Consider the following 25,334-nt stretch of genomic DNA (forward strand, 5'->3'; position numbering starts at 1 on the left):
TTGGAAAGATATATCACCACTATGGAACTATATTTTTACTGGCGGAAGAATTAGGGCCATTTTACTCTCTCAAGTGATGAATTTGATCCTGTCAGGTGTAGTCTTCATAAATGCTAATTTATTTTTAAAATGAGCCGGTCGAGGTACCCTTTTCTGTTCAGATATGGAATGTCAGACATTTATCCTATCCACTGGTAGTAAACATTCAACCCTCAAATTTCCTCATTTTTTATGAATTCTTTTTAAGTGCCACTTTAACACACAAGTCTATGGGAAATAAATTAGGCCTGTGAGCCCTGGTGCTGGATTAGGAGTCATGTGCCCTCTATGTTAGCTTTGGGAAAGGGAACTTCCGTACACCAAGGTCCAATCTGGGGTCCGTTTCATGAAAGTTGTCAGCACTGACAAGTTGTCTTCCTCCGACAGTTACCATAGCAACAGTCAGAGGCCAGTGCTTCTTAGCCAATTAAAACCAAGGATTTCACTGAAATAGTCAGCACTGAGTCTGACCATTTATTAGTCAGGGCTGACAACTTTGTTGAAACATGGACTAGTGAAATACTTACAAAATTACTAGGGGAGTTGTTCACAAGTGACATCACACATCTTTGTCGCGTTGCCAATAATAGGATCTCCATAGCATTGGTGATCGTAATATTCAAATGCTCATAACTTTTTCATTATTTATCAGATTTAAACAAACTTTTGTTGATCTGTTTTTTATGATTTTTCTGTTTTCACATAAGCTATCTTGTTCCAAAGGTTTTATTTTCCTGTAAATTTCTTTAGTGGATTATTAAAGATCTTCCTGACAAATGATCCTTTTTCACAAAATGCTCATTGCATACATAATGGTGTTTGGTTGACGTGAAATGGTCACAACAGACACTGGAATACCATTTCTGCGATAGTTTGTCATGAAATGGAAAACTCCAATACAATTCAAAGCAAAATACAACTTTTCATTCAATCCAGATATAATGTTGAAAATTAAAAAAATATGAAAATAATGAATGGAAATAGAAAAATACGAAGTAAAGTAAGAAAGAAGAAAAACTGCATTAATTAGAGGACAACATTACATGTACATATACATTTGCACAGCTCACAATGGTAATTGATCCTAGACTTGAGTGTATCTAACTAGACGTAGGCCTTGTCTAGTCTTAAAAAAAAATTTGGCATGTAGTGTATACAGTCACATACCCCCATTAAGAACACCTAACACGATTTAATGAGTTGAGCAGTGCCGTACATTTTGCAAGCTCATTATGGTCTAAGCGAAATCACAATCAAGATTGGACTCATTCAGGCTTAATTTTTCTCTTAATTGTTTCAGTTTCATTATCACCATCTTCTCTCCTTCCCTTCTAATTCGTTTCAAATGCATGTCTGCTCAGCAGAAAATTACGCCAGAACTTCTACCAGCTTGTTGACACTGGCTTCATTTGCAATATGCGACGACTCATAATTAAATTTACCTAGGTATATTCCCAATTTAGCTTACCGGTATACATTCTCATATTCAGACAATAGCTCCAATCTCAAAACTTCAATCAAAACTAACTTAAGTATTATTTTCTCAATGTCTTTAAAGGTCAAGTCCACCCCAGAAAATTGCTGATTTGAATCGATAGAGAAAAATCAAACAAACATAACGCTGCAAATATCATCGAAATCGGATTTAAAATAAGAAAGTTATGACATTTTAAAGTTTCGCTTATTTTTCACAAAACAGTTAAATGCACAACTCAGCGATATGCAAATGAGAGAGTCGATGATGTCCATCACTCACTATTTCTTTTGTTTTTTATTGTTTGAATAATACAATATTTCAATTTTTACAAATTTGACAAAAAGGACCAACTTAACTTAACCATAAACCGTTAAAATAATGACAATTCCACATGTTCAGGGAGAAATAAAACTTTGTTTCACATGACAAGGAGGAGAAAATTAGAATATTTCATATAATAAAATACAAAAGAAATAGTGAGTGGGTGACGTCATCAGTCTGCTAATTTGCATACCGACCAGGATGTGCATATAACTGTTTCGTGAAATTAAGCGAAACTTTAAAATGTCATAACTTTCTTATTTTGCATCCGATTTTGATGAAATTTTCAGTGTTTTGCTTGTTGGATTTTTCTCCTTATTTTCAAATCAACTTTTTGTTGGGGTGGACTTGTCCTTTAACTATTGTTCTATTCTTACCATACCAAATAGTGTCTAAAAGTGAAAATTCTCAAATGGCAGAAGAGGAGACTTCATCCCTGGTGAAATTCAATGATATTCTAGCACAATGGAATCAAGATCAAGGCTCTGGAACATCACCAGTTCCAGCACTGAAAAAGTAAGTTTCAAAATGTCTTTTTTATCAAAACTCTGTAAAGTTGTTTTTTTGCAGCATTTTTAATCATACTATGAGACTGAACAATCTCAAGAAAATTATTGTCTTTTCTATCATTGTACCAGCGAAACACAGAGATGCAAATTGCCACTATTTTGTATGTTTTCTTAAATGAAATACTGCAGGTCCTGTGCAAAATATTTCTTTTCTTACCAAAATTATTGTATGTGTATTGCTTAAAAGGTGAAAGTACTGTTTTTCCACCCTATAGGACCATGATTTTCTGTTTACCAATATATCAGAACAGCAAATCCATTTTGGTTCTTTATTCTTATGTTAGAATTCATTGAATTTGCATGTGCCAAAAGGAATTCAAGTTTTTGCTGTGTACATATTCTGCGACAAAACAGAATTTCCATTTTAGATCAAGTTCAAATGGAATGACATGTTGGGCAGTTATTTATGAGGCGCCGATTGTACCAATATTATATAGAACAATTATTTGTTATATAATCATTATTTATTAAATAATAACAATTATTTATATATAATTTACATTTTATTTTTTTGAATAATTACTATTCTATAAAATAACATTTATAATTATTTATATATAATTCCAAGTCATACTTCATTATTTGTAAATAATAATAGTTCAACACTCCATCATTTATAAATAATGATTATTTGTATTTCATTAAATATTTATAAATAATGATTTTTTGTTTTTCATTATTTATAAATAATGACACTACGTATTTCATTATTTATAAATAATTGCAATTCGTTTTCCATTATTTATAAATAATGATATCTTATCCCCAAATTATTTATAAATAATGACATTGCATACTTCTTTATTTATAAATAATTTCTATTCAATTTTCAATTTTTTATAAATAATGATTTTCGGTTTACCATTATTTATAAATTAAAGTTTGTCAAGTTTTCTATTATTTGTAAATAATAATTATTTATTAACAATGCCATTACACATTTCTTTATTTATAAATAATTTGTTGAGTTTCCCATTATTTATAAATAATAATTATTTGTTAAATAATGAAAATGTCTACTTCATTATTTATAAATATGTTTTTCGAGTGCGCCATTATTCTCATTATTTATAAATAATCATTATTTATTAATAATTACACTTCTTTATTTATAAATAATTTTTGAGTTTTCCATTATTTAAAAATAACGATTATTTGTTAAATAATGAAATAACTACCTCATTATTTATAAATAATGAAAATTCATCGTATTTCATTAAATATATTACAATTTTGTTTCAATATCCCATTATTTATAAATAATCATTATTTATAAACAATTTTTACAGTTTGCCATTATATACAAATAATCATTATCTATATACAAATAACCATTATTTATAAATAATGGTAAACCGAAAATCATTATTTATAAAAAATTGAAAATTAAATTGAAATTATTTATAAATAAAGAAGTATGCAATGTCATTATTTATAAATAATTTGGGGATAGAATATCATTATTTATGAATAATGGAAAACGAATTGCAATTATTTATAAATAATGAAGTACGTAGTGTCATTATTTATAAATTGTCATTATTTATAAATAATGAAAAACAAATAATCATTATTTATAAATAATGGAATGTCGAACTATTATTATTTACAAATAATGAAGTATGACTTGGAATTATATATAAATAATTATAAATATTATTTTATATAATAGTAATCATTTACAAATAAAATGTAAATTATATATAAATAATTGTTCTATATAATATTGGTACAATCGGCGCCTCATAGTTATTCAGATGCAGCTTGTGCCTGTAGTCAGTATGCCACTGACAAGGATAGATTTTTTAAAATAAATAATAAAGCACAATGTTTGTTGTGTAAAAACCATTGCAGACGTAATATTCCTGTAGCAAAATATATATCTTACACTTGATCTACCTTTAGGATGTGGGTTTCTTGAATATGAGGAGTCTCAATAATGGTACCAGATATACAGCTGGAGAAATTAAATTATATTTATGCATCATACAAAAATAATTTGAACATTTGATAATTTCTTTCAATATATCTAACAATGATAACAGGATGGCCGAAATCATGGAGATGGAAATAGAAAATTTCTTGAAGCTGGATGCAGATCCGTTTGATGATCGTCATCCAGGTCGGGTTGACCCCAGCTGTGCCTTGGGCGACCTTTTTACCTCACTCTTCAAGAATGACAACTTCATGGCAAAAGTAAGTTTTAAGATGTTTTTTTTTTTAAGTTTAAGTAAAGGAATTTCAAAAGAGCCACAAAAAAAAAGTTTATTTTCTGGATTCTTCAGTAGTTATTATAATAGTTATCTGAATGGTGAATTCAATTTGTTCTACTTCATTTCTTTATATTTTATTTTGGACAGGTGGACTCTGTTCCTACAACAAAATAGGGATAACTGTTGAATAATAATTTATACTGGCAGTTATTGAAAATAATTGGTAATTATATTTTAATCAACTATATATTGGAAGTGAATAGTGCAGGATTTGGAAAAAATAGTATAATTGTTTTCCTATATTTACCATATTACACCATCCTGTTACCCTTTTACCTCCTTTCTTTAGCTGGGAGGTGATTACATTGTGTCATCTCGAGATAGAGAGATCAACACTCTGGCATGTCGTCTTCTCTTAGATGTAGTTCCTGGTCTGGAAACATCTATTATCTTTGAGGAAACAGTAAGCATGATTCCTATTTCATTTTGTTTATTATGCAGCAATATGTTTCTATATCTATAGAAATGGTCCATTAAAATTTGATTTCATTAGAAGCAGAAACAAACAGTTTTAATTATGTTAAATCTGGTTTTCAAAATGAGATGGACTTTCAGTTTCAGCAAAAAACCCCAATTATTTAGGTCTTTAAATCACGAAAATTGGTATGTATTGCATGGAAAATATCTCTCATAATTTGACTTTTAGGATAATTGAAAAATTAGAAAATAGCCATTTTTTTTCTCAAAAACACCATAATACAACATGCTTCAATTCCTGGAACAATTTTACCATGTAGTAAAAAACGTCATTGCCATTCTCACAATTCACACTTTATTTTATAAAATTAAATGATACAAAATATTGATTTCTATGATTGTACAATGAGTTTATGAAATAAATGTTTTGAAATAAAACAATGGATTCACCTTCACAATCTGTAATATCTTTGTAATTCTTACCAGGATGGATGTGTTGATCGATTTGTTGAGTGGGCAACTGATGCCGAAGAGCCCTTGAAATCATATGCTACTGGTTTACTAGCTGCTGCTGTAGAAGTCCAAGACATTGCAGGCAATCTCAAAGATGTCAATGCCAGACTGGTAAGAATTACTTTCAAAAGATTGCTCTTTCACTTCTGTTCTCTAAAATCTCTGGGCTCTCACTTTACTTTTTTTCTTCAGTTTCCAGCCATTGAGCTACTATCATAATGATATCCAATTTATTTCTTTAATGAAAAAAAAAATTACGTTGAGACAAGGTGTATACTGATTGATTTGAGCATCCCATAAAAATTCATTGTAAACAAATGTATGATTAATTTTTTTTAAAAGGTCTTCTTCTTTTTATCTATATTGAATTTGATGTAGGTTCCTGTCATGCTTCAGCGATTACATACTTTCAAGAATGCAGCAAGTGAAGCAGGGAGTTCCTCGACATCGCCTATCTCTGAAGCCCTAGAGCGTCCTTTTAGCTGCTTCGATAAGACTAATGAAGAGAACAACACTGATGGGAAAGCCCCTAGTCAGAGCAAACAGTGTGGTAAACCACAGATGAGTGAATCAAGCTCCAAGGAGGTTTCTTGTGACATAGTGTCATCCAGAGCAGAGAATGGTATTGATTCAACAAAGGAAGAGAGTAACCTGATGAAAAATGAATCCCATATGGGCAATGCCACAGAGGAGAGACTGGTAGATCTGACAGGGGAGCCAGTAGAAAAGGGTTCTGAAAACATGCAGCTAAAAAGGGAAGGTGATACAACATCAAAAACAGAAGAATCCACTCCTGGTATTTCTAAGGATAGGACATTTGGTTCTAAAAGGATGAAAAAGTCAAATGTGTCATTTAAGAAGAAGAGCTCTGTGTCAAAGGTCAAGGGTCGAAGGACAAAAGTCAGAGGCTTTGATCCAGAACGTTCTTCCCGTAAGCTCAGTGATAATGAAGTTGAGCTTAGCAACAGTAGCTGGGCGGAAATGTCACAGTATATCATTGGTTCCCACTGTATGTATCCTCTCAATCCCGTCATGCAACAGAGGTTTATTCTGCAGTATTTGACGCCACTTGGGGAATATCAGGAAGTGAGTATTATACTTATGTCACCCTGATTACTGTAATTTTGTTCTTATTGAGAGTTGTATTTGTTGTAAATGAGTTTAACAAAGGGTGGATGCCATAGATTTATATGTTTAAAAATGTGGGAATATAAAATAGCCACTGTATTCAATGGCTATTATGCTAAATGAAAAAAAAAATTATCAGTAGTCGGAAAAAAGTAGCCCCTGTTCATTTAGGATAAAAGTGACATCACATATACACTGTCAACAGTATTCTGTTATTCCTTCAGTGAGTTTGTGTTAATTTAAGCACCAATTCTTGAAATTTCAACATTATTTATGTAGTATTATCCTTCAATTCTCATACTATTTTGAGTTGAATCTTGTTTATTGTGATTATTCTCTCCTTTTAGCTTCTTGGTACTATGTTTGAGAATGGATCTATGGAGTTGGTTTTTCACTACATTGACCTCAATAAAACTAATGATGTCAGACTCACTTTTGATGCTCTCAAGGTAATTTATTGTAATGTTTTGTGCATGAAAGATTCTTGTTATATATTAGGTTATCGGTGCTACCAGATCTATAAGAAGCAAAGAAAGTTGTTTCAGTTTTATAGTATTATATCTTGAATTTAATAGTTCTTGGACCAGATGATAAAGATTTTTTTTCTTGCAGTCATATATGTATGTGTCTATTTGGTAAGGAAGATGATTCTCCTAAAAGCAATGTTGAAAATCAAATTTTGTCTAATTGTAGGCCTATTACTTTGGATTTAATCATGAATTTGAATGCAATTATTATGGGATACTCTTTCTAAAAAAGTAAATTGATTACAATGATTAGAAATACGAAAATAAAAATCTTAAGCATTGAATTCAAAGGGATGGGACCTATAGTGAAACAGATTATTGTGAATAGATCCTTAACAAGTAAGCTACATGCAAGAGATTGCTGACAAGAATATTACTATTAGAAGAAAAAGAACTGAGCTCTGAAAAATAGCAGAACTGCACAAGAACAAAAAAAATATTTGAAAAATTTGGAAACACAGGTGACAGACAATAGAGGATAGAAAACCTTCAGAGAAGGCCTGTCTATTATTTATTATTCAAATTCACTGATGTTTCTGGTTGACAGATATCATCTTTGTTTTTGTTTTTTTGTAAATGAATTATATGTAGTCGATAGGTCCATTGCAAGGGAGATCTACCAGTATAGCTGTAAATAATTGTTTACATGACAGCAAACTTATTACGGGCTTTGAGTTTCATTGCATTATTTTCCATCTATCTTTCTGTAGTACCTATCATCGTTGCTGTGCCACAAGAAGTTTGCCATGGAGTTTTTAGAGTTGAATGGCCTTCAGAAGCTTCTTGAGATACCTCGTCCATCGATAGCAGCCACAGGGGTGTCTCTTTGTCTCTACTACCTGGCATATAATGAAGATACCATGGAACGTATCTGTCTACTACCAGCCCCCGTATTATTACAGATGATGAAGTAAGGCTTTTTTAAAAGTGTCAATGTCGGTAATCCCCATTTGAACTAGATGAATAAATAGTAAAGGGTATTATAAGAAAGAATTAGATGAATGGATGAAATGATAAATAATAAACAACTGAATGAATAAATAAATAGATATATAAACAGCAGAAACTGCTTCATAGCAATCTTTTGTAGGAATGACAATTTGGTAGAGTTGCAATAAGACATCTGCATAGGATTTTCTATTGCTAGATTTATACAAGCTCCAAACTCCAATTGAGACAAGAAATCAGAATCTTCTATTGTTTATCAAAAGCAAGCCACAGTTAAAAAATATTGTTAAGAGTGTGATATGATGCCTCTTATTCAGAATCTTTAGTACTTCGATCTTTGCAGGAATATTGTAACTTGTCCCAAAATATTAAATATTTACAAGAATTTAGAAACCACCAGAAATATCTTGATACTTTGATATGTTACTGGAGTAGGATGTGTGTAAGAAAAATATTAATACTTCTAGATCTAATTTAGTTAGTGAGTCATTTATTAAAGCAATAAATGATCCTTAATTCATTGTTTATTTCTCTCCAATTTTAATGTAGTTACATGTTATGGCTATTAGAGTGTTCTCATGAATCAGGAAGGTGTCATGCTACAATGTTCCTGATGACAAGTCTAGGATTTGGGGCTGTCCTGGATCTATTTGACAGGAAAGATGGCCTTCGAAAACTATTGAATTCAGTAAGTTTCCTTTCACTACAATTCATGAGCTAGAGATCTTTCAGGATCCTTGTGAGGAGCTCATTCCACAACAAGACTGCCAGTTTAATAACACTTGTGTATTTTGTGTATGTCTGCCAGATGTGACATTCTTTGTTGCTTAGATTTAATATTATTTCCAATATGGCACTTAGTATTAAAGCATTCCAAGGAATAAATCCATGTCAGGTTATCTATTAAAAAGGACGTATAAATTCTGAATTTTTTTTGAGAATAAATCATCCAGAATTTACTTATTTACTTAAATATAACAATCTGTTTTTCATGCAAGTCCAAGAGAGTATGGCAATTAGAACTGGAAAGCATGACTTTAAACCTATAAAAGTCATAGATTCTTATGTGGTCTCATGATTGTGAAACCCAACCAAACATCCTGTATCAATTTATATGTTCAAAGTGAAAAGGTAGTTTACTTATGGTTTGCATACCTGGTTGGTAAGTCTATGCGATTCTTCTCCCAGATAGTTGCAGACACATCAATGCCGATTGCGTAACGCCTCTTTGGGCATTGTCTTGGAGTTGTAATTGGTTTTCCCATATGATCAGCTGTTTTATTGACTTATCATAGCACAAAATTATCCATGCTTAACCCTAAAAAGACTGGGGGGGCTGATTCAGCCCCCCCTCGACATTTTTCGCGATAAATCTGTAACGCAAAAAGCTGGCGCTGCGCCGTTCCATGACTTTTTTCTTTCAAGTCTTGCGCAACTTTTGAGACCAAATTTGCGACGTCCGGGTACGTGGTTCCGAAATTACGCAACATTTTGTAAGTGCATGTCAACCCGAAATTGCTCAAAAACGTGAATTTGTGTACAAATCCAATGCAAATTGTGTTTTTAGCCAAAATTCATAAATGTATCATTATTTTCAATTTTACTAATCAAACTCAATTAATTTCATCTTGTTTATGGTCAAAACAAAGTAGCTGACGATTTCCATTGAAAAAACAATAGAAAACAAAAAGTTGAAAAACAGAGAAATACATAAGAAATTCTAAAAACAATAAAATACATAAGAAAAGAATAGTGATATTGAATTTTTTTAAAGTACATTTGATCAGAATCCTTCAAAGAGTCTGTGAATAAAAAATTAGCAGTTTAGAGGCCTTATTTAGTTAATTAGAGCAAATCTTTGATTTTACGCATAAATTAGCATAATTAATGAATTATGACATTTTTCGGAAAATTTGATCCTACAGTCTTAGAGATTATGCCATGGGTAATGCACGTGCCAATTTTCATCGCGATCGCGCGGTCGACGGCCGAGATCATAGGGGGGGGGCTCAATCAGCCCCCCCCCCCCCCAGTCTTCTTAGGCATCAAAATAGCCCAGTCTATTTAGGGTTAAGGCAATAAATCATGTCAGCATAGTTTATTCCTTTTTTGAAATTGAACCAAACAAAGCCTGCTTTCCATGTGACTTCTCACTTTTCTGCCACTTTAACTCATCTGAGTAGATTATAATAATTTTCATTGAAATTACATTAGGATAAGAGGAGTTTAAACTAGCAATACAAACAAAAACATGCATAGAATTAAAATTTATCTTTATGTGTGTCTTTTTTAGATGAGTACTCTTAGCATCTTGGACCCTGAAGCTCAAAATGCTGATCAGAATGATGATGATGTGTTTTCTAGTCGTCAAACCATCAAACACACTACCATAGCACTCAAAAGATACTTTGAGACTCATCTAGCCATCAAAGTGGACAGTATCAAGAGATCATATGCCAGAAACCAGGGACAGACTCCTCCTGAACCTATACCTCAATATAAGGTGAGATGAATGGAAAGCAGAGAAAAGTTATATTAAACAAGTCAATAGCTAAGAGAGTGGATAACTCTTCCTGATTTTATACCCATACTCCTGAGGAGCTAAATTCTTCAGCCCAAACTCTCAAATTGTTAATATTATTGGTTTTAATTCCTACCCAGCTTATTGCGCATTGAATATATTGAATCTATAGAAATTCTGCAGGATGACTTTTATATTAATAAATAATTTATAACCTGAATGAATAAGAACATGAATGCATGTAATGATTAATGAATGCATGTAATGATTAATGAATGAAGAAATGAGTTGAAGGGGAATGCATAGATGAATCTAAAAGGTTACAAAGATTTTCATTTTCATACCAATTTGATGTATGGGTGAATAACATTTCTCAGACAGCTTCAAATCTCCTTAAAATCAATTTATGTGATATCAACCAGTATTGATATTTTGGTGCACCTCAGATGATGAAATCTAAGTATGAAATATGAACTGTTTATCCAGAACATCCCAGTGACCTCTGATACTACTCAAGAGAACATGGAGACAATGTTGGAGCAGGCTCCACTAAGGCTCCATTGGTCTCCAGTAGGAACCCTTATCAAGCTCCAAGGGATCCAACCCCTTCTCCAAATCATAGCCCTGGCCAGCGTATGGAAGAATTATAGTGCAAGGTATGTTTGAATTATTCCTATTAGTTCTATTAAAACGGAAGAATTTTACATTTCCTACAATCTATACCCTGTCATATTCCTGATGTCAATCTGAGACCAAACTCTTAACATTATGTGCAAATTCTATTTGCTTTAATTAATGTTTCATTTAAGGACGTTCCACAGTTATGTTTGTGCGCATCACGATCTGCGCATATTTTACACTCTGCGCGCTGACGTCACAATGGATGAACTGGTGATTAATCAGCTGTAGGTTGTGTGAGCTGATTTTTGTCTCACCTGCATAGCAGAGTGAGACTATAGGCGCCGCTTTTCCGACGGCGGCGGCGTCAACACCAAATCTTAACCTGAGGTTAAGTTTTTGAAATGACAGCATAACTTAGAAAGTATATGGACCTAGTTCATGAAACTTGGCCATAAGGTTAATCAAGTATTACTGAACATCCTGCCTGAGTTTCATGTCACATGACCAAGGTCAAAGGTCATTTAGGGTCAATGAACTTAGACCATGTTGGGGGAATCAATATCAAAATCTTAACCTAAGGTTAAGTTTTTGAAATGTCATCATAACTTAGAAAATATATGGACCTAGTTCATGAAACTTATACATAAGGTTAATCAAGTATCACTGAACATCCTGCTTGAGTTTCACATCACATGACCAAGGTCAAAGGTCATTTAGGGTAAATGAACTTTGGCCGAATTGGGGGTATCTGTTGAATTACCATCATAACTTTGAATGTTTATGGATCTGATTCATGAAACTTGGACATAATAGTAATCAAGTATTACTGAACATCCTGTGCAAGTTTCAGGTCACATGATCAAGGTCAAAGGTCATTTAGGGTCAATGAACTTTGGCCAAATTGGGGTATTTGTTGAATTACAGCCATAAATTTGAAAGTGTGTTGGTCTAGTACATAAAACTTGGACATAATAGTAATCAAGTATCACTGAACATCCTGTGCGAGTTTCAGGTCACATGATCAAGGTCAAAGGTCATGTAAGGTCAAAGAACTTTGGCCACGTTGGGGGTATTTGTTGAATTGCCATCATATCTCTATAAGTGTATTGGTCTAGTTCATAAAACGTGGAAATAAGAGTAACCAAGTATCACTGAACATCTTGTGCGAGTTATAGTAGTTTTCAAAATCAGCACTGCTGCTATATTGAATCGCGTGATGCAGGTGAGACGGCCAGAGGCATTCCACTTGTTCTCCTTATCTGCACTAACTGCAGATCTGATGTGTTATTTCATGAAGCTAATAAACTTGAATTATTCCATGCACCATTTTATTTATTCCTCTACAATTTCAAAATAGTTTCTCTGTAGTGCTGCAAAGTATGATGAATAAATGGAAAAGTGGTTCGGAATTTTTCCATACATATATAGATACAAAGCTTTTGGCGCGTTTTCGGGTGTTTTAAGAAGCAAATTGCTCTAATAAGAGTGCTGATAGTTTGAAAACAAGCACATGAACCCATATTTTTTAATGTTTGCCCCTCTAAGGTATACCTTCCTCTACAACTTGGCAAAGTTTGGTAAAAAAGACATGGGTTTTGACTAAAGTGCAGCATTTCTTTACTTCTCAAGTTTGTTATTGAAATTTGAATTTTTTTAGGTTGAGTATCTTTCCCGCAATTTTTAAGAACTGAGAGTGTTGTTAGACTTCAATGAGCAAGCAATTGAAAGCAAAATAAATAAATTATCCATCTTGCGGATACAATTATTAATCATATTGCAAAATTTGATGAAATCTTCATGGATTTTGACTGAGTTATAGAGCTTTAAACTCATTATTGTTGTGATCTCGTGAGGTCTAAAAATGCCAAAGTCTTTTGGATGCGCAATTCTTAAGAACATCATTCATTTTGGGTTAACTTTGAAGCTCTATAGCAAAAAATCAAGCACATGGACCCATGTAAATTTTTGTATATTTGGAATATTCAGGTGCTAAAGTATCTATGTGCAAAGTATGATGAAAATGACATGGATTTTCAATGTTTGGGAGCAAGACTACGGAACCATTCGCATTTTATACGGTATTAACAGACATTTGCTTGTTTTCGGCGCATTTTTGGCTGTTTCAAGCCAACCCGCAATATTTTGGACACTGATAATTTGAAAATGAGCACATGGACCCCATAGTTTAAATATCTTAACTTATTCAGAATATATTCCTCCACAAATCTAGAGGGTATGATGAAAATGACATGGATTTTGAATGTTTGGGAGCAAAACTACGGAACCATTCTTATTTTATACATTTCGGACGGTATTATAAGACTTGTGCGTGTTTTTGGCGCATTTTGGGCCGTTTCAAGCCAACTCGCAACCGTTTAGACACTGATAGTTTAAAAATGAGCGCATGGACCCCATGTTTTTAATATTTTAATGCCTTAAGAATATATTTCTCTACAAATCTAGGGAGTAGGATGAAATTGACATGGATTTTGAATGTTTGGGAGCAGAACTAAGGAACCATTCGTATTTTAGACATATTATTAGACTTTTGCATATTTTTGGCGCATTTTAGGCGATTTTCAAGCCAACTTGCAACACTTTAGACACTGACAGTTTAAAAACGAGCACATGGACCCCATATTTTTAATATTTTAATGCCTTTAGCATATATTCCTCTACAAATCTAGAGAGTATGATGAAAATGACATGGATTTTGAATGTTTGGGAGCGAAATATGGAACCATTTGCATTTTAGAGGGTATAAAGAGACTTTTGCATGCTTTCGGCGCTTTTTAGGCGATTTTCAAGCCAACTTGCAACACTTGGGACACCAATAGTTTAAAAACGAGCACATGGACCCTATATTTTTAATATTTTAATGTCTTCAAAATATATTCTTCTACAAATTTAGAGAGTACGATGAAAATGACATGGATTTTGAATGTTCGGGGGCAAAACTACGGAACCATTCACATTTTAGACGGTATAATTAGACTTTTGCATGTTTTCTGCGCATTTTAGGCGATTTTCAAGCCAACTTGCAACACTTTAGACACCAATAGTTTAAAAACGAGCACATGGACCCCATATTTTAAATATTTTAATGCCTTCAAAATATATTCCTCTACAAATCTAAAGAGTATGATGAAAATGACATGGATTTTGAATGTTAGGGAGCAAAACTACGGAACCATTCGCATTTTAGACGGTATTATTAGACTTTTGCACGTTTTCGGTGCATTTTAGGTGGATTTCAATATTTTCAAGCCAACTCGCAACACTTTGGACACTGACAGTTTAAAAACGAGCACATGGACCCCATATTTTTTAATATTTTAATGCCTTTAGAATATATTCCTCTACAAATCTAGAGAGTATGATGAAAATGACATGGATTTTGAATGTTTGGGGGCAAAACTACGGAACCATTCGCATTTTAGACGGCATAATTAGACTTTTGCACGTTTTGGGCGCATTTTTGGCGATTTTCATGCCAACTCGCATCACTTCGGACACTCATAGTTAAAGGGGAATCCAACCCAAATGAAAACTTGTTTTTACAAGGAAAAGAAAAATCAGACAAGTTGATAGGTGAAAGTTTGAACAATATTGAAGAAATAACAAGAAAGTTATGATTTCTTTAAAGTTGTAAATATTGGTAATCACTATACCCATGGAGACTTCAAATTGGCCGCATATGGGATGTCATAGTGATGTAAGGCAAGGACTACTCTTCCATATACTCCAATACATATTTTGGCTAAAATGTCATTTTTCCCAAAAGTTTTATTTCAAATTATATTTTTCTTTCATGAGGACATAAAAACAATGTACTACCTGGGTTATATTTAGATTACTTCCCCAGGGGAATGGGTACTTAGGAGAAAACCACAAATCCCTGATAATAAAGTACATGGCCTATGGGAAAGTTGTCCTTGCCCCTTGTCATTATTTACTTACAGAGTTGCCAATTTGAAATCTACATGTATAGTATTAGTGATCTCAATTTTAAAGCAGCTATAACTTTTTTATTGCTTGTCCGATTTCTTTCAAACTTTCACCATTCTGTTTAATTAATTTTTCTCCTTCCCAACACAACATTTTATGGCTAAGGCTGGATTCCCCTTTAAAAAACGAGCACATGGACCCGATATTTTTAACTTCCCTACACCTTCGATATGCATTCCTCTACAATTTGGATGAATTTGATGAAAATGACATGGATTTTGAAATAAGTGCAGATTACAAAATACTTTTTAAATTTTTGAGTATATATTCACGTCTTTGAAGATTTGCTTTTTCCGAGTTTTTGCACCATTCTTGCCAAATGAGGGCGCTGCTGACTCCAAATAGATATAGTTTTACCACTTAAAAGACTTTCTCTTACTTTGGTATACACTTTGTAATATATCTTGAAAATTTGATGAAGTTTGATGCGGTATCCACTCAGTAAAGATGATTTAAACTCATTTGAAAATTTGTGAGGTCTAAGAGAGGCATAATTCTCTTGATTGCGCAAGATTGCATATCATTCAAATATGGCGACTTTGAAGACCCGTAGAAAAAAAATAAGCACATGAACCTATATTATTTTTTGCATTTTCATAATGCATAGATACCAAAGTAACTCTGCAAAATTTGGTGAAAATGACATGGACTTCATTTTAACTGTGGAACGTCCTTAAGTGGTGAATTTACCTGACTTCATATCTTCATATGATGAGCAAATGACCATGAAGCAAGTGCATTGTCAGATTGTTATCACATGTTTTATTGTTGTTGTTTTTTTCATTGGAAGATACAGCTCATTCCTGCTTATGTAATCACTTGTAATATAAGTCTAGTTGGGGAGGGGGACATTAGGGGTTAGGAGATTTCCACCGCCTCAGTGAAACTGTAAACACCAACATTTTTAGCATAGTGTAGCCAAGTCAATGCAGGAGCACCTTCAGCCCCTTACAAATGTATTACTACTACTTGATTCATACTTTGTACATGGTTAGACAATTTCATAAACCACAAAGTATATTGTTTTCTGTACTTGCATCTCAAGTATAAGGGATTGATGATAGATAGTGAGTCATAATGAGGGAAGTACAAATGTGTGATTATGCAAAAACATGATAGAACATTTGGGTGTCTTTTTCAACTTTTTTTTCACCCTTTCTGCTTTGATTTTATTACAGGAGTGAGGTGGTGAAGGCAGCCTTAGATGTGTTAGCAGTTGTCACAGTAACCAATAGAGGGCAGCTTCAACTTTGTGAACAAGTTCTACTTCCAGACAACTCAGAAATTGTTGCAATGAAGTGAGTATTGCTTAGAAAAACAACATTTTATCAGCAGACAGTTTAGTTCATTGTAAAGACAGATTTTTGTTGTTGCCAAATCCAAATCAATAGTGTAGTTTTGCTTTTGGATGAGGGCCTGTACTTCTACATTTTTATCCTTAGCTGATATTATCCTGCTGTCATACTTCCATACTGTACAATGATGAAGTGAAAGATCGTAAATTGTAAATGTGGAAATGTGGAGGGAATTTCAAAGTATGACTTAAAGTTGCACTTGATTTCTCATTTGCATTCAGGATATAGTGCATCTCCATGTTGTCCAGACTAGACTCTTGTGATGCACACTACTGTGTAATCTTCAATAAAAGAATGTGTTACACTTACTAATGCATGAGTTTAGCTTCATGCTTAATTTTATGAAACACTTGCAGACCTATATACATCAGGAGAGTTTGAGTTTCCTTTATCCTTTAATTCAAAGATTTGAATACAACATTATTAAAGTAACCACTAATGACTGTCTTTTCAGTATTGTGAATGGAGTTGCTGAAGGAGAGGTACTCTCTGATCCTGATGTACAGAAAGCAGCATTGCAGGTCATTAGTAACTGTGTTTGTGGACCATCAACTAGAGTAAGTTTCTTACATCTCACTTCATTTATGAAAATAAATAATTGTTTGCTTGCTGTTCAAAAGTTGTACTTATAAATTGTAGGAGTGCATGGACATATCAGGAGAGTGTTTCATCAATATTTTTGTCAGATAACTTTACTTGATTTTGATTTGCTGAGAAGCAATTGCTATACATAATACTCTGATGGATAAACTTTCTGACAGCTTTCATGAAACACACCCAGGAGGGATAGCTTTTGTGATGTAGGGGATACCAAAATGTGAATGAATGCCAGTCTGTGTTAAATTACAGGATATACTCTAAATCATAAGAAACTAACATAATCAGCATGCAGCAGGAATTTCTCACCTGTATTAAGGGCTCAATAAAAAGAGGGGTTAAAAAGATATCAGTCCTCTTCACAGGACTGATTTGATCTGTAGCAGTTGTCAGTATTACAATCTTACTTGTTCCTTTGTGATCTTTTTATCCCAGACAATAAAAAATAATCGTATTGTTGTCACTTTCTTTGATATAGCTTGGAGGCAGTATGGGTCGTTTTATGAGCAACAGTAGCAAGAAGAACCGTACATCAATCAGGAGTTCAACGGATATGATTGAGAAGATGTGGGAGACAGTACGTACTAACAATGGTATAAAGGTAAGATTTGAAAGACAGGCCAAAAGAATTACCGACTTAGTAGAACTATATTTATCCAATCCAATGGAATAAATTACTACCACATATCCATAACGCTAAATCCCTTTGTCATTCAAAGACCTTCCTCAAAACCAAATAATTTCATACTGAAATTTTCCCAATATGAATCAATTTTTGGTTGGTCTAGATGGAGGTACACATCTTTGTCTGTGTACTTATCTCTTTTTGGAAAATGTATGTTTAGTAGCAGAAGTAGGCCAATATTTTTGTCTCGCTTGCATAGCAGAGCTTTTCTGACGCTGCCGCCAATATTGATATCTTAACCAAAGCAAAGTTTTTTAAATTTCATCATTATTTAAACAGTATATGGACCTAGTTCATGAAAATTGGACACAAGGTTAATCAAGTATCACTGATCATCTTGCATTAGTTTCAGGTCATATTGCCGAGGTAAATTTAGGATCATAAAAATTTGACCATGTTGGGGGTATTTTTTTTAAATGTCATAACTTTGAAAGTTTATTGATCTAGTTCATGAAATTTGGACATTAGGGTAATCAAGTATCACTGATGGTCTTGCACTATTTTCAGGTCAAAGGTCATGTAGGGTAAATGAACTTATCAACATTGAAATCTTAACCACTTGAGGTTAAATTTTTGAAATGTTATAACTTTAAAAGTAAATGGATCTATTACATGAAACTAGGGCACAGCAGTAATCAAGTATCACTGATCATTTTGCACGAGTTTCAGGTAACATGATCAAGGTCGAACATCATTTAGCGTCAATGAACATAGTATTTCATTATCATATAAATGGAGTTTTTTGTGAATAATTTTGCATCGTAGCTGTTTTCCAAGTCGTCACTGTAGCTATATTGAATTGCGTACTACAGGCGAGATTGCCAGAGGCGTTCCACTTGTTTCTCATCATGTCTGAATCTTGAGTTTTTATCACACAATATTTCATATCCCCTCCCCTTTCTCTCCCCCTCGTCATCTTTCTCTATCTCCCTTTTTCTATCTCTGCCTGCTTCATTCTATTTTACCCTTTCTATCTTTCTATCTATTAGTCCATCCTACCATTCATCCACCCATTCTTTTATTCATTAATAAATCCATCTTTTATCCATCCATCTATCTATCCTCCAGACTCTACTGAACCTCCTGACAGTGAAAACCCCAATCACTGAAGCAGACAGTATTAGAGCTATGTCCTGCAAGGCTCTATGTGGTCTTGCAAGGTCAGAGGTTGTGAGGCAGATCATCAGCAAGCTATCTATCTTCTCAAGGAGTGGATTGCAAAGTAAATATTTGTGCTTTTGTCAAAATTAATTCACAATTCAGAAAGTTGTCAGGAAATACTGTAAAAATTTTCATTGTGTTTTTCATTTTCTCTGTGAAGAGGTCATGGAATATGGATCAAGAGCCTGTTAAAAAAATTGTTATTCAAGACAAGTATACTTTAAACATTGCTTTTGATTAGCTAAGAGCATCTGTCTTCAGATTTGGGTGTTTTAATTGCTTGTATAATTAAGTCAGGGCCCAATTTTAAGTTACAAATATATTTCATATATGATGGTTTTAAGGATAGAAATAAGAGAACTAAAAGTGTTTTAACACTATGATTTACTGCAAATTTTACCAGAGAATTTATGAATGATAAAGGTGTATTTCATTTAAATCATAATTTTTGTTGAAAATTATTAAGTCATTAGATATTTCATATTTATGAATCATGCTGTTGATATTCATTTCACATCAGCTCTTATGAGAGAACCTGTACTACAAGATAAAAGAACGGAACATCTGAAATTCTGCAAATATGCTTCAGAGTTGATTGGTAAGTGAACTAAACTCATCTCAGATGGACAGTGTGACAGTAGAGGCTTCAGAGCAAATACCATTTTATTAATTTTTTTTCATCTTGGTTAGAACTACTGAAGTATCAAAATTGAGTAGGTCATCATATCTGAATGTTTTTCTTTCAATTTTTTTAAACTCTTTTTTACTATTTTTTTAAACTTCCCCATCAAGCCTAAACATTTAATCTTCTTTCCTTCATTCTTGTCAGATGGTTTTACTCTTTTAACCCCATTTTGAGCAACTTGAAAATGAAAACTTCAAAAGTGAATATGATATGATCAAACCTTTTGTTTTGTAATTGAATGAACTGCAGCTTAATGTTTACCCTTACAGAAAGAGTGACTGGGAAAGCAATGTCACTTGGAGCCGATGCTACCCTCTCCAAGATCCACAAGGCTAACATTGTAGCGCAAACAAGGATCAGATATGACAATAAGGAATTACTACAGCTTATTCATAATCATCTCAGAGGGCAAGGTAAGCTCTTTTAGAATAGCTTGGGTCATCTAGGAGATTTTTTGATAAGTTTAGTTTAGGAAAGAGTGGCTTTGAATATCAATTGTAGACTGTTGGAAGAATTTTCTATGTCCTCTATATTTCATCTGTCTTATCTTAGTATCTCTGTTGGAAGAATTTTCCATGTCCTCTATATTTCATCTGTCTTATCTTAGTATCTCTCTCTCTCTCTCTCTCTCTCCTTGTTGCCATGTTCGCTTCTCTGTCAGGTTTGGGAGAGAAAGCCTGAGGACCTTGAGTTAAGAGCTGGTCTTTGTTGGGCTAATTTTCTTTTGGTAGAGGTGGGTGATGGGTGGGGAGGGGGAGGATAAATTTTCACCTCTTGTTATATTTTAGAGAGAAATATCATGAACTGTTCTTCTGGTTTCATGAGATTTTCAGTTTATTATGGGCATGTTTGGGCCAGTGCCTGTTTGCTGAGTATGCAAAAAAAAAAAAAATACTGAGTTATTGAAAAATTACTAAACCCTTTTCCATTTTGTATGTCAGGTTTGGGAGAGACAGCCAAAGTTCTGGAGCGGGAAGCTGGTCTTCGTTTAGCTAATCATACTTCATCCTCTTCTATGCCATCACTACAATTAACTCCTACCACGGTAAGTTTATTGTTTAGCAAGTCATACCACAGCAACAATGTTGTTTATCTTGTCCTATTATAAGTATGCTGTTTCCCTAGTTCATTCACTTTATCTGCTCTGGATCATGTGATAATATCACATAGTGACATAAGAAGTAAACATCCTACTGAAAGGAATATTAGAGAGCAAATGGAAAAGGGGTAGAATTCGTGGTTTGATGATTTTTGACCGCGCCACTCGCAGAGTTTATACTTCTAAGTCTCGCGCATCTTTTGAGATCAAATTTACGACGCCCGGGTATGCGGTTCCGAAATTACGCAACATTTTGTAAGTGCATGTCAGGCCAAAAATTGTTCCAAAACGTGATTTTGTGTACAAAGTCGATGCAAATTTAGTTTTCTCATCTTATTCATAAAGATATGATTATTTTTACTTTAAATAGCTGAAAGCAATTGATTTTAGCATAATTATGCTTCAAAAAGGGTGTGCAATAAACTTGGTGAAAAAAACAAAGAAAAACAAAAGGTTGAAAAACAATGAAATACATAAGAAATTCATAAAACAATAAAATACATTAGAAATTGATTTCCAAACCGAAATTTTTTCAATTGCCATTGTTAAGAATGCTACAAAGAATATTTTTACCTAAAATTAGCATTCTAGGAGCTTTATTTAGTGAATTAGAGCAAAAAGTATGATTTATGCATAAATTAGCATAATTAATTCATATAAAATAAAATCTCATTATTTTGGAAAATTTTACCGTACAGCCTTGTAGATTACATCGCACACTACCAGCATGCAAATTTTTGCGGCGCGATCGGCGGTCGAGATCTCGGGGGGGGGGGGGGGGGGGGTTGAATCAACCCCCCCCCCCCACCCCCCCCCCCCCCCCCCCCCCCCGGCCACAGAACAGCTAAAAAAGCCCGGCCTAGTTAGGGTTAATAATGAAGAGAATGAAGAAATAACTTGTGTTGTTATGTTACAGTCTCGGATATCAAGAACCACACACCTTGCACACAGTTCATCTTCAGTAGGCTCAGCAGCAGTATCATCAAGCCAAGTTGATCCACTCAACCAGCCTTCAACCTCAGGGGTTTCTCTCAACACCACATCCTTACCTCCTCCTAGGATAGCCTTTGGACCAGACTCTAGGGCTTCGCCTGCAAGTTCAAGGGTAAGTATGAAATTAGAATGACTGTTTTGTGTGGTTACAGATCTATGACTGATTCTGGCGTGCCTAATCCTGCATAATTTGGAAAGGGAAATTTAGTTTTCACTTTTGACAACTTTGTGTCAATATCTTTGTTTTAATACTGTTTATCATGAGTAAGGAGAATAAAGAAGTTTACATATTATTTGATTTTTTTTTTTTGGGGGGGGGATTTTTGCCCTCATTTGAGACCATTATGGATGGCAAATATGTATTTATTTTTTATTTTTATATTTTTTTACTTGAAACTCCCAATAAAAAATCTTGTTGATCTTACATACCATTAACATGACAAAACTCTCCATATATTTCCAGAGCTGCCAAGTAGTACGATTTTTCCGTATTTAGTACGTTTTTTACAAAATCGAAATTTATTGAGAAAAATCATCTCTATATGTCTCTATTTCATAAAACGTACACAAATACGGTTATTAGATCAATGTAATTTCAGGTAACTTGTTTTTTTTTTTCAATCATTTTGTAAAAACCAGGGTGAGATATACACAAGTTTCAATGTTTTTTTTTTTTTCATCTGCAAGAGCAGTGCACATTTTAGCTTGCATGCAGCTTGAGCGCCGTGATGGGCGAGTGCGCCAAGCATTTTATTATGAAATACACTTTTTTTGGGAAAAATACAAAAGATTTATCTCACACGGTCAAAATACTGATTTTTTTTTGGTCAAAATACTGATTTTGGGGGATAAGAATACTGAAAATGCAAAATACAACTTGGCAGCTCTGTATTTCCTGTAAAATTATATTGATTTAGAAAAAAGGAATGGTTTCATCATTTTGTATAAGAAATGTACATGAATGTCACTGTAAACGAAATTATGTGTGTATTAGCTGTGTGTTTCCCAAGTGTATTCTATGTCACCAAAATATTCAAGAAATTGATCATTATATGATATCATATTATTTCATTGATATACATGTCTGATAGCCAAATAAAGTCTGAAATTGAATAATGATTTACTATAGAATGAATTTGTAATGACAATACATATCTATTACTGTGTAGAGTGCACCCAGAAGGAGAGTCATCAGAGAAAAGTCAAGTCACAGTCACCTGACACCTCTCAGCCAATCCAAACGAGCCTCATCATTAGGGAATATTGCATCATCACGACCATGCAAGTCACCACCAAGCCTTGATCTTATTGTATCACAGTACCTCAGAGAACAACATGCACACTGTAGTAATCCTGTTGTTGCTTGCCCTTCTTTCTCACTCCTTGAGTAAGTGATTGTTCTTAATCAAGTCCCTTTTACTAGCTTTTCAAAAATTGATATCTATTCCTTTTCATTGAATAATACTATCTTAAGTGCTGTCATAAACCTTATCATATCTCTATAAAGAAAAATGAGATATCTCTTATGCTGGACTCTTTGTTGAAAAAGGAGAATAAATGGCAGCTATTAGATTTGTCAAGGTTTTGTCAAAGTATTTGTCAAAGTATTATGTAGTTTGACTTAGGATTTGTATTAGATTGTATATTTTGATGTGAGTCATTTCAATTTCTAGTCTGTGCCCACATGCAAAATGAAGTACATTTTGCAGACTGCATTAATTATTCTATATACATGGAATCTGTACTGAAGTGGGCGATGTCTTTCATTTGGACATTTTCATGATTATATTTTACCTACTTCATATTGTCACATGAACAGATATGATGTTAGACCTTTATTGCCATACCCATTTTGAAAAGCTCAAGTCCTTACAACACAAAAAGTCTTTGGATCCTTTACCCATAATGCCACATTTTGATCTTCTACCAATTTACGTCCACTGCAATAATAATGATATCCACCATCCTTTACAACACCCTTACCATAATATTTTGTCAAGGAATAAAAGGAATACACTGTTTCTAAACATCAGTGTGCTGTTCATTAACAACAATAAAGAATGATGACCATCATATATTTTTTGGCTTTTTGAAATCACAGTATATTTCCAATATGTAGCAAGACACAGCACTTTTGCCTATAATGGCAGGAAACTCATTTCATGATTAGTATGATAGGTTTTTTGTGTAAACTGGCTGTTGATGATCTGGTGGATTAATATGTATTTTATTTCTGACAGACCTCACCAGTGTCCTGAGCCTAAGTTTAGACAGAATGCACCAATCAATGCTACCTCTAGATTATTCAGGAGATTGGTAAGTCGTCTTACACTGTCATTCAAAGAAACCCATTTGCTGTTGATTGCAAATTTTTATAAAATTCCAAGACTTAAAGGTATTTGCAATATACATTGCATGTTTCTAGCAACACCCCTAGGCAAAAAGTATTGATCAATACATATATATTACTGTCTATTGATAATGAAATAATACACTCTGGAGAACATATGACTTTATCTGTTGTACTTATATTTCTTCTTTTCTGCTATATAACGAGCAGATTGATATATTAGTGTTCACTGAAAGCATTTGCCAATTAAAATTATCACGCTCTTCTCTCTGTAAATTTTGATTGTAAGATATGTCACACTCTTCCTGTATGTAAGCTGAAGTTTCACCTGATATGAAAAATGAATGATAATGCCAGATAGAATAGAGTATGGGGTCAAACTTAGGAAACATTTTTATTGTAATGCGCGGTTGATACTTGCCCACATTGCCCCGCATTGATGCATGCCAGTGCGGGACACTTTATGGCACAACTTGGCTGTATCGTGCAAGTGTCAAACGAGCTTAAAAAATCCATGATAATTAAAGGCTGGATCAGTCAAACAAATATTGACTTATTGAGATGTATTTTGTGAGTTTTCACTTCCCATTCCCTTTTCTCTCAATTTACTTCAAATTTTTATTCCTTGAAAATTATTGTCAAATATTTACCCCAAATGAAATTGTTGCAATATTTGATACTTGACCAGATCTATCCAGCTCATGGAGGAAGGGATGGTGCTAGATGTTCAAGACATTTTGTCTATAGCAGGTAAGTGTAAAACATTATTGATAATTCAAGGAAATTATTTCAATGTTACACTCTGTTTTGTTCTTGTTTTTGTTACTGTGATACTAATCTGTTTTATTATTTCTATTAATGGACTTACTGGCCTGACTTCACGAAGGTGGTTTTGAGTCTGTGATCTGAAACAGTGATTTACCCAGATATCATGCATTGATTATGCTTTTGATAAAGCATAATCAATGCATGATATGTTCAGAAAGATTTGAATAAATGAATACACATTAATGTCACAGAGCTTTTAAGTACAGGATTGTTACTAGT

The 25,334-nt window shown here is 33.5% G+C and overlaps 1 protein-coding gene across 1 annotated transcript in view; it reads left to right on the forward strand.

Annotated features, from left to right (window-relative positions):
• LOC129256967 (DDB1- and CUL4-associated factor 1-like) overlaps positions 1 to 25,334 on the forward strand; it is a 49,874-nt gene that overhangs the window by 13,647 nt on the left and 10,893 nt on the right. The window contains exons 3-23 of the mRNA XM_054895197.2: positions 2,227 to 2,353; positions 4,452 to 4,602; positions 4,969 to 5,082; positions 5,583 to 5,720; positions 5,988 to 6,695; positions 7,085 to 7,186; positions 7,975 to 8,174; positions 8,762 to 8,900; positions 10,506 to 10,715; positions 11,220 to 11,389; positions 16,541 to 16,660; positions 17,172 to 17,274; positions 17,793 to 17,915; positions 19,068 to 19,221; positions 19,681 to 19,758; positions 20,115 to 20,258; positions 20,787 to 20,890; positions 21,861 to 22,049; positions 23,107 to 23,324; positions 24,178 to 24,253; positions 24,976 to 25,037. Of these exons, the coding sequence (XP_054751172.2) occupies positions 2,250 to 2,353; positions 4,452 to 4,602; positions 4,969 to 5,082; positions 5,583 to 5,720; positions 5,988 to 6,695; positions 7,085 to 7,186; positions 7,975 to 8,174; positions 8,762 to 8,900; positions 10,506 to 10,715; positions 11,220 to 11,389; positions 16,541 to 16,660; positions 17,172 to 17,274; positions 17,793 to 17,915; positions 19,068 to 19,221; positions 19,681 to 19,758; positions 20,115 to 20,258; positions 20,787 to 20,890; positions 21,861 to 22,049; positions 23,107 to 23,324; positions 24,178 to 24,253; positions 24,976 to 25,037 (3,407 nt within the window). The 5' untranslated portion in view covers positions 2,227 to 2,249. The remainder of the gene's footprint in view (positions 1 to 2,226; positions 2,354 to 4,451; positions 4,603 to 4,968; positions 5,083 to 5,582; positions 5,721 to 5,987; positions 6,696 to 7,084; positions 7,187 to 7,974; positions 8,175 to 8,761; positions 8,901 to 10,505; positions 10,716 to 11,219; positions 11,390 to 16,540; positions 16,661 to 17,171; positions 17,275 to 17,792; positions 17,916 to 19,067; positions 19,222 to 19,680; positions 19,759 to 20,114; positions 20,259 to 20,786; positions 20,891 to 21,860; positions 22,050 to 23,106; positions 23,325 to 24,177; positions 24,254 to 24,975; positions 25,038 to 25,334) is intronic.

The sequence above is a fragment of the Lytechinus pictus genome, chromosome 3 (assembly GCF_037042905.1).
Source record: "Lytechinus pictus isolate F3 Inbred chromosome 3, Lp3.0, whole genome shotgun sequence".
In the NCBI taxonomy this organism is placed as follows: Eukaryota; Metazoa; Echinodermata; class Echinoidea; order Temnopleuroida; family Toxopneustidae; genus Lytechinus; species Lytechinus pictus.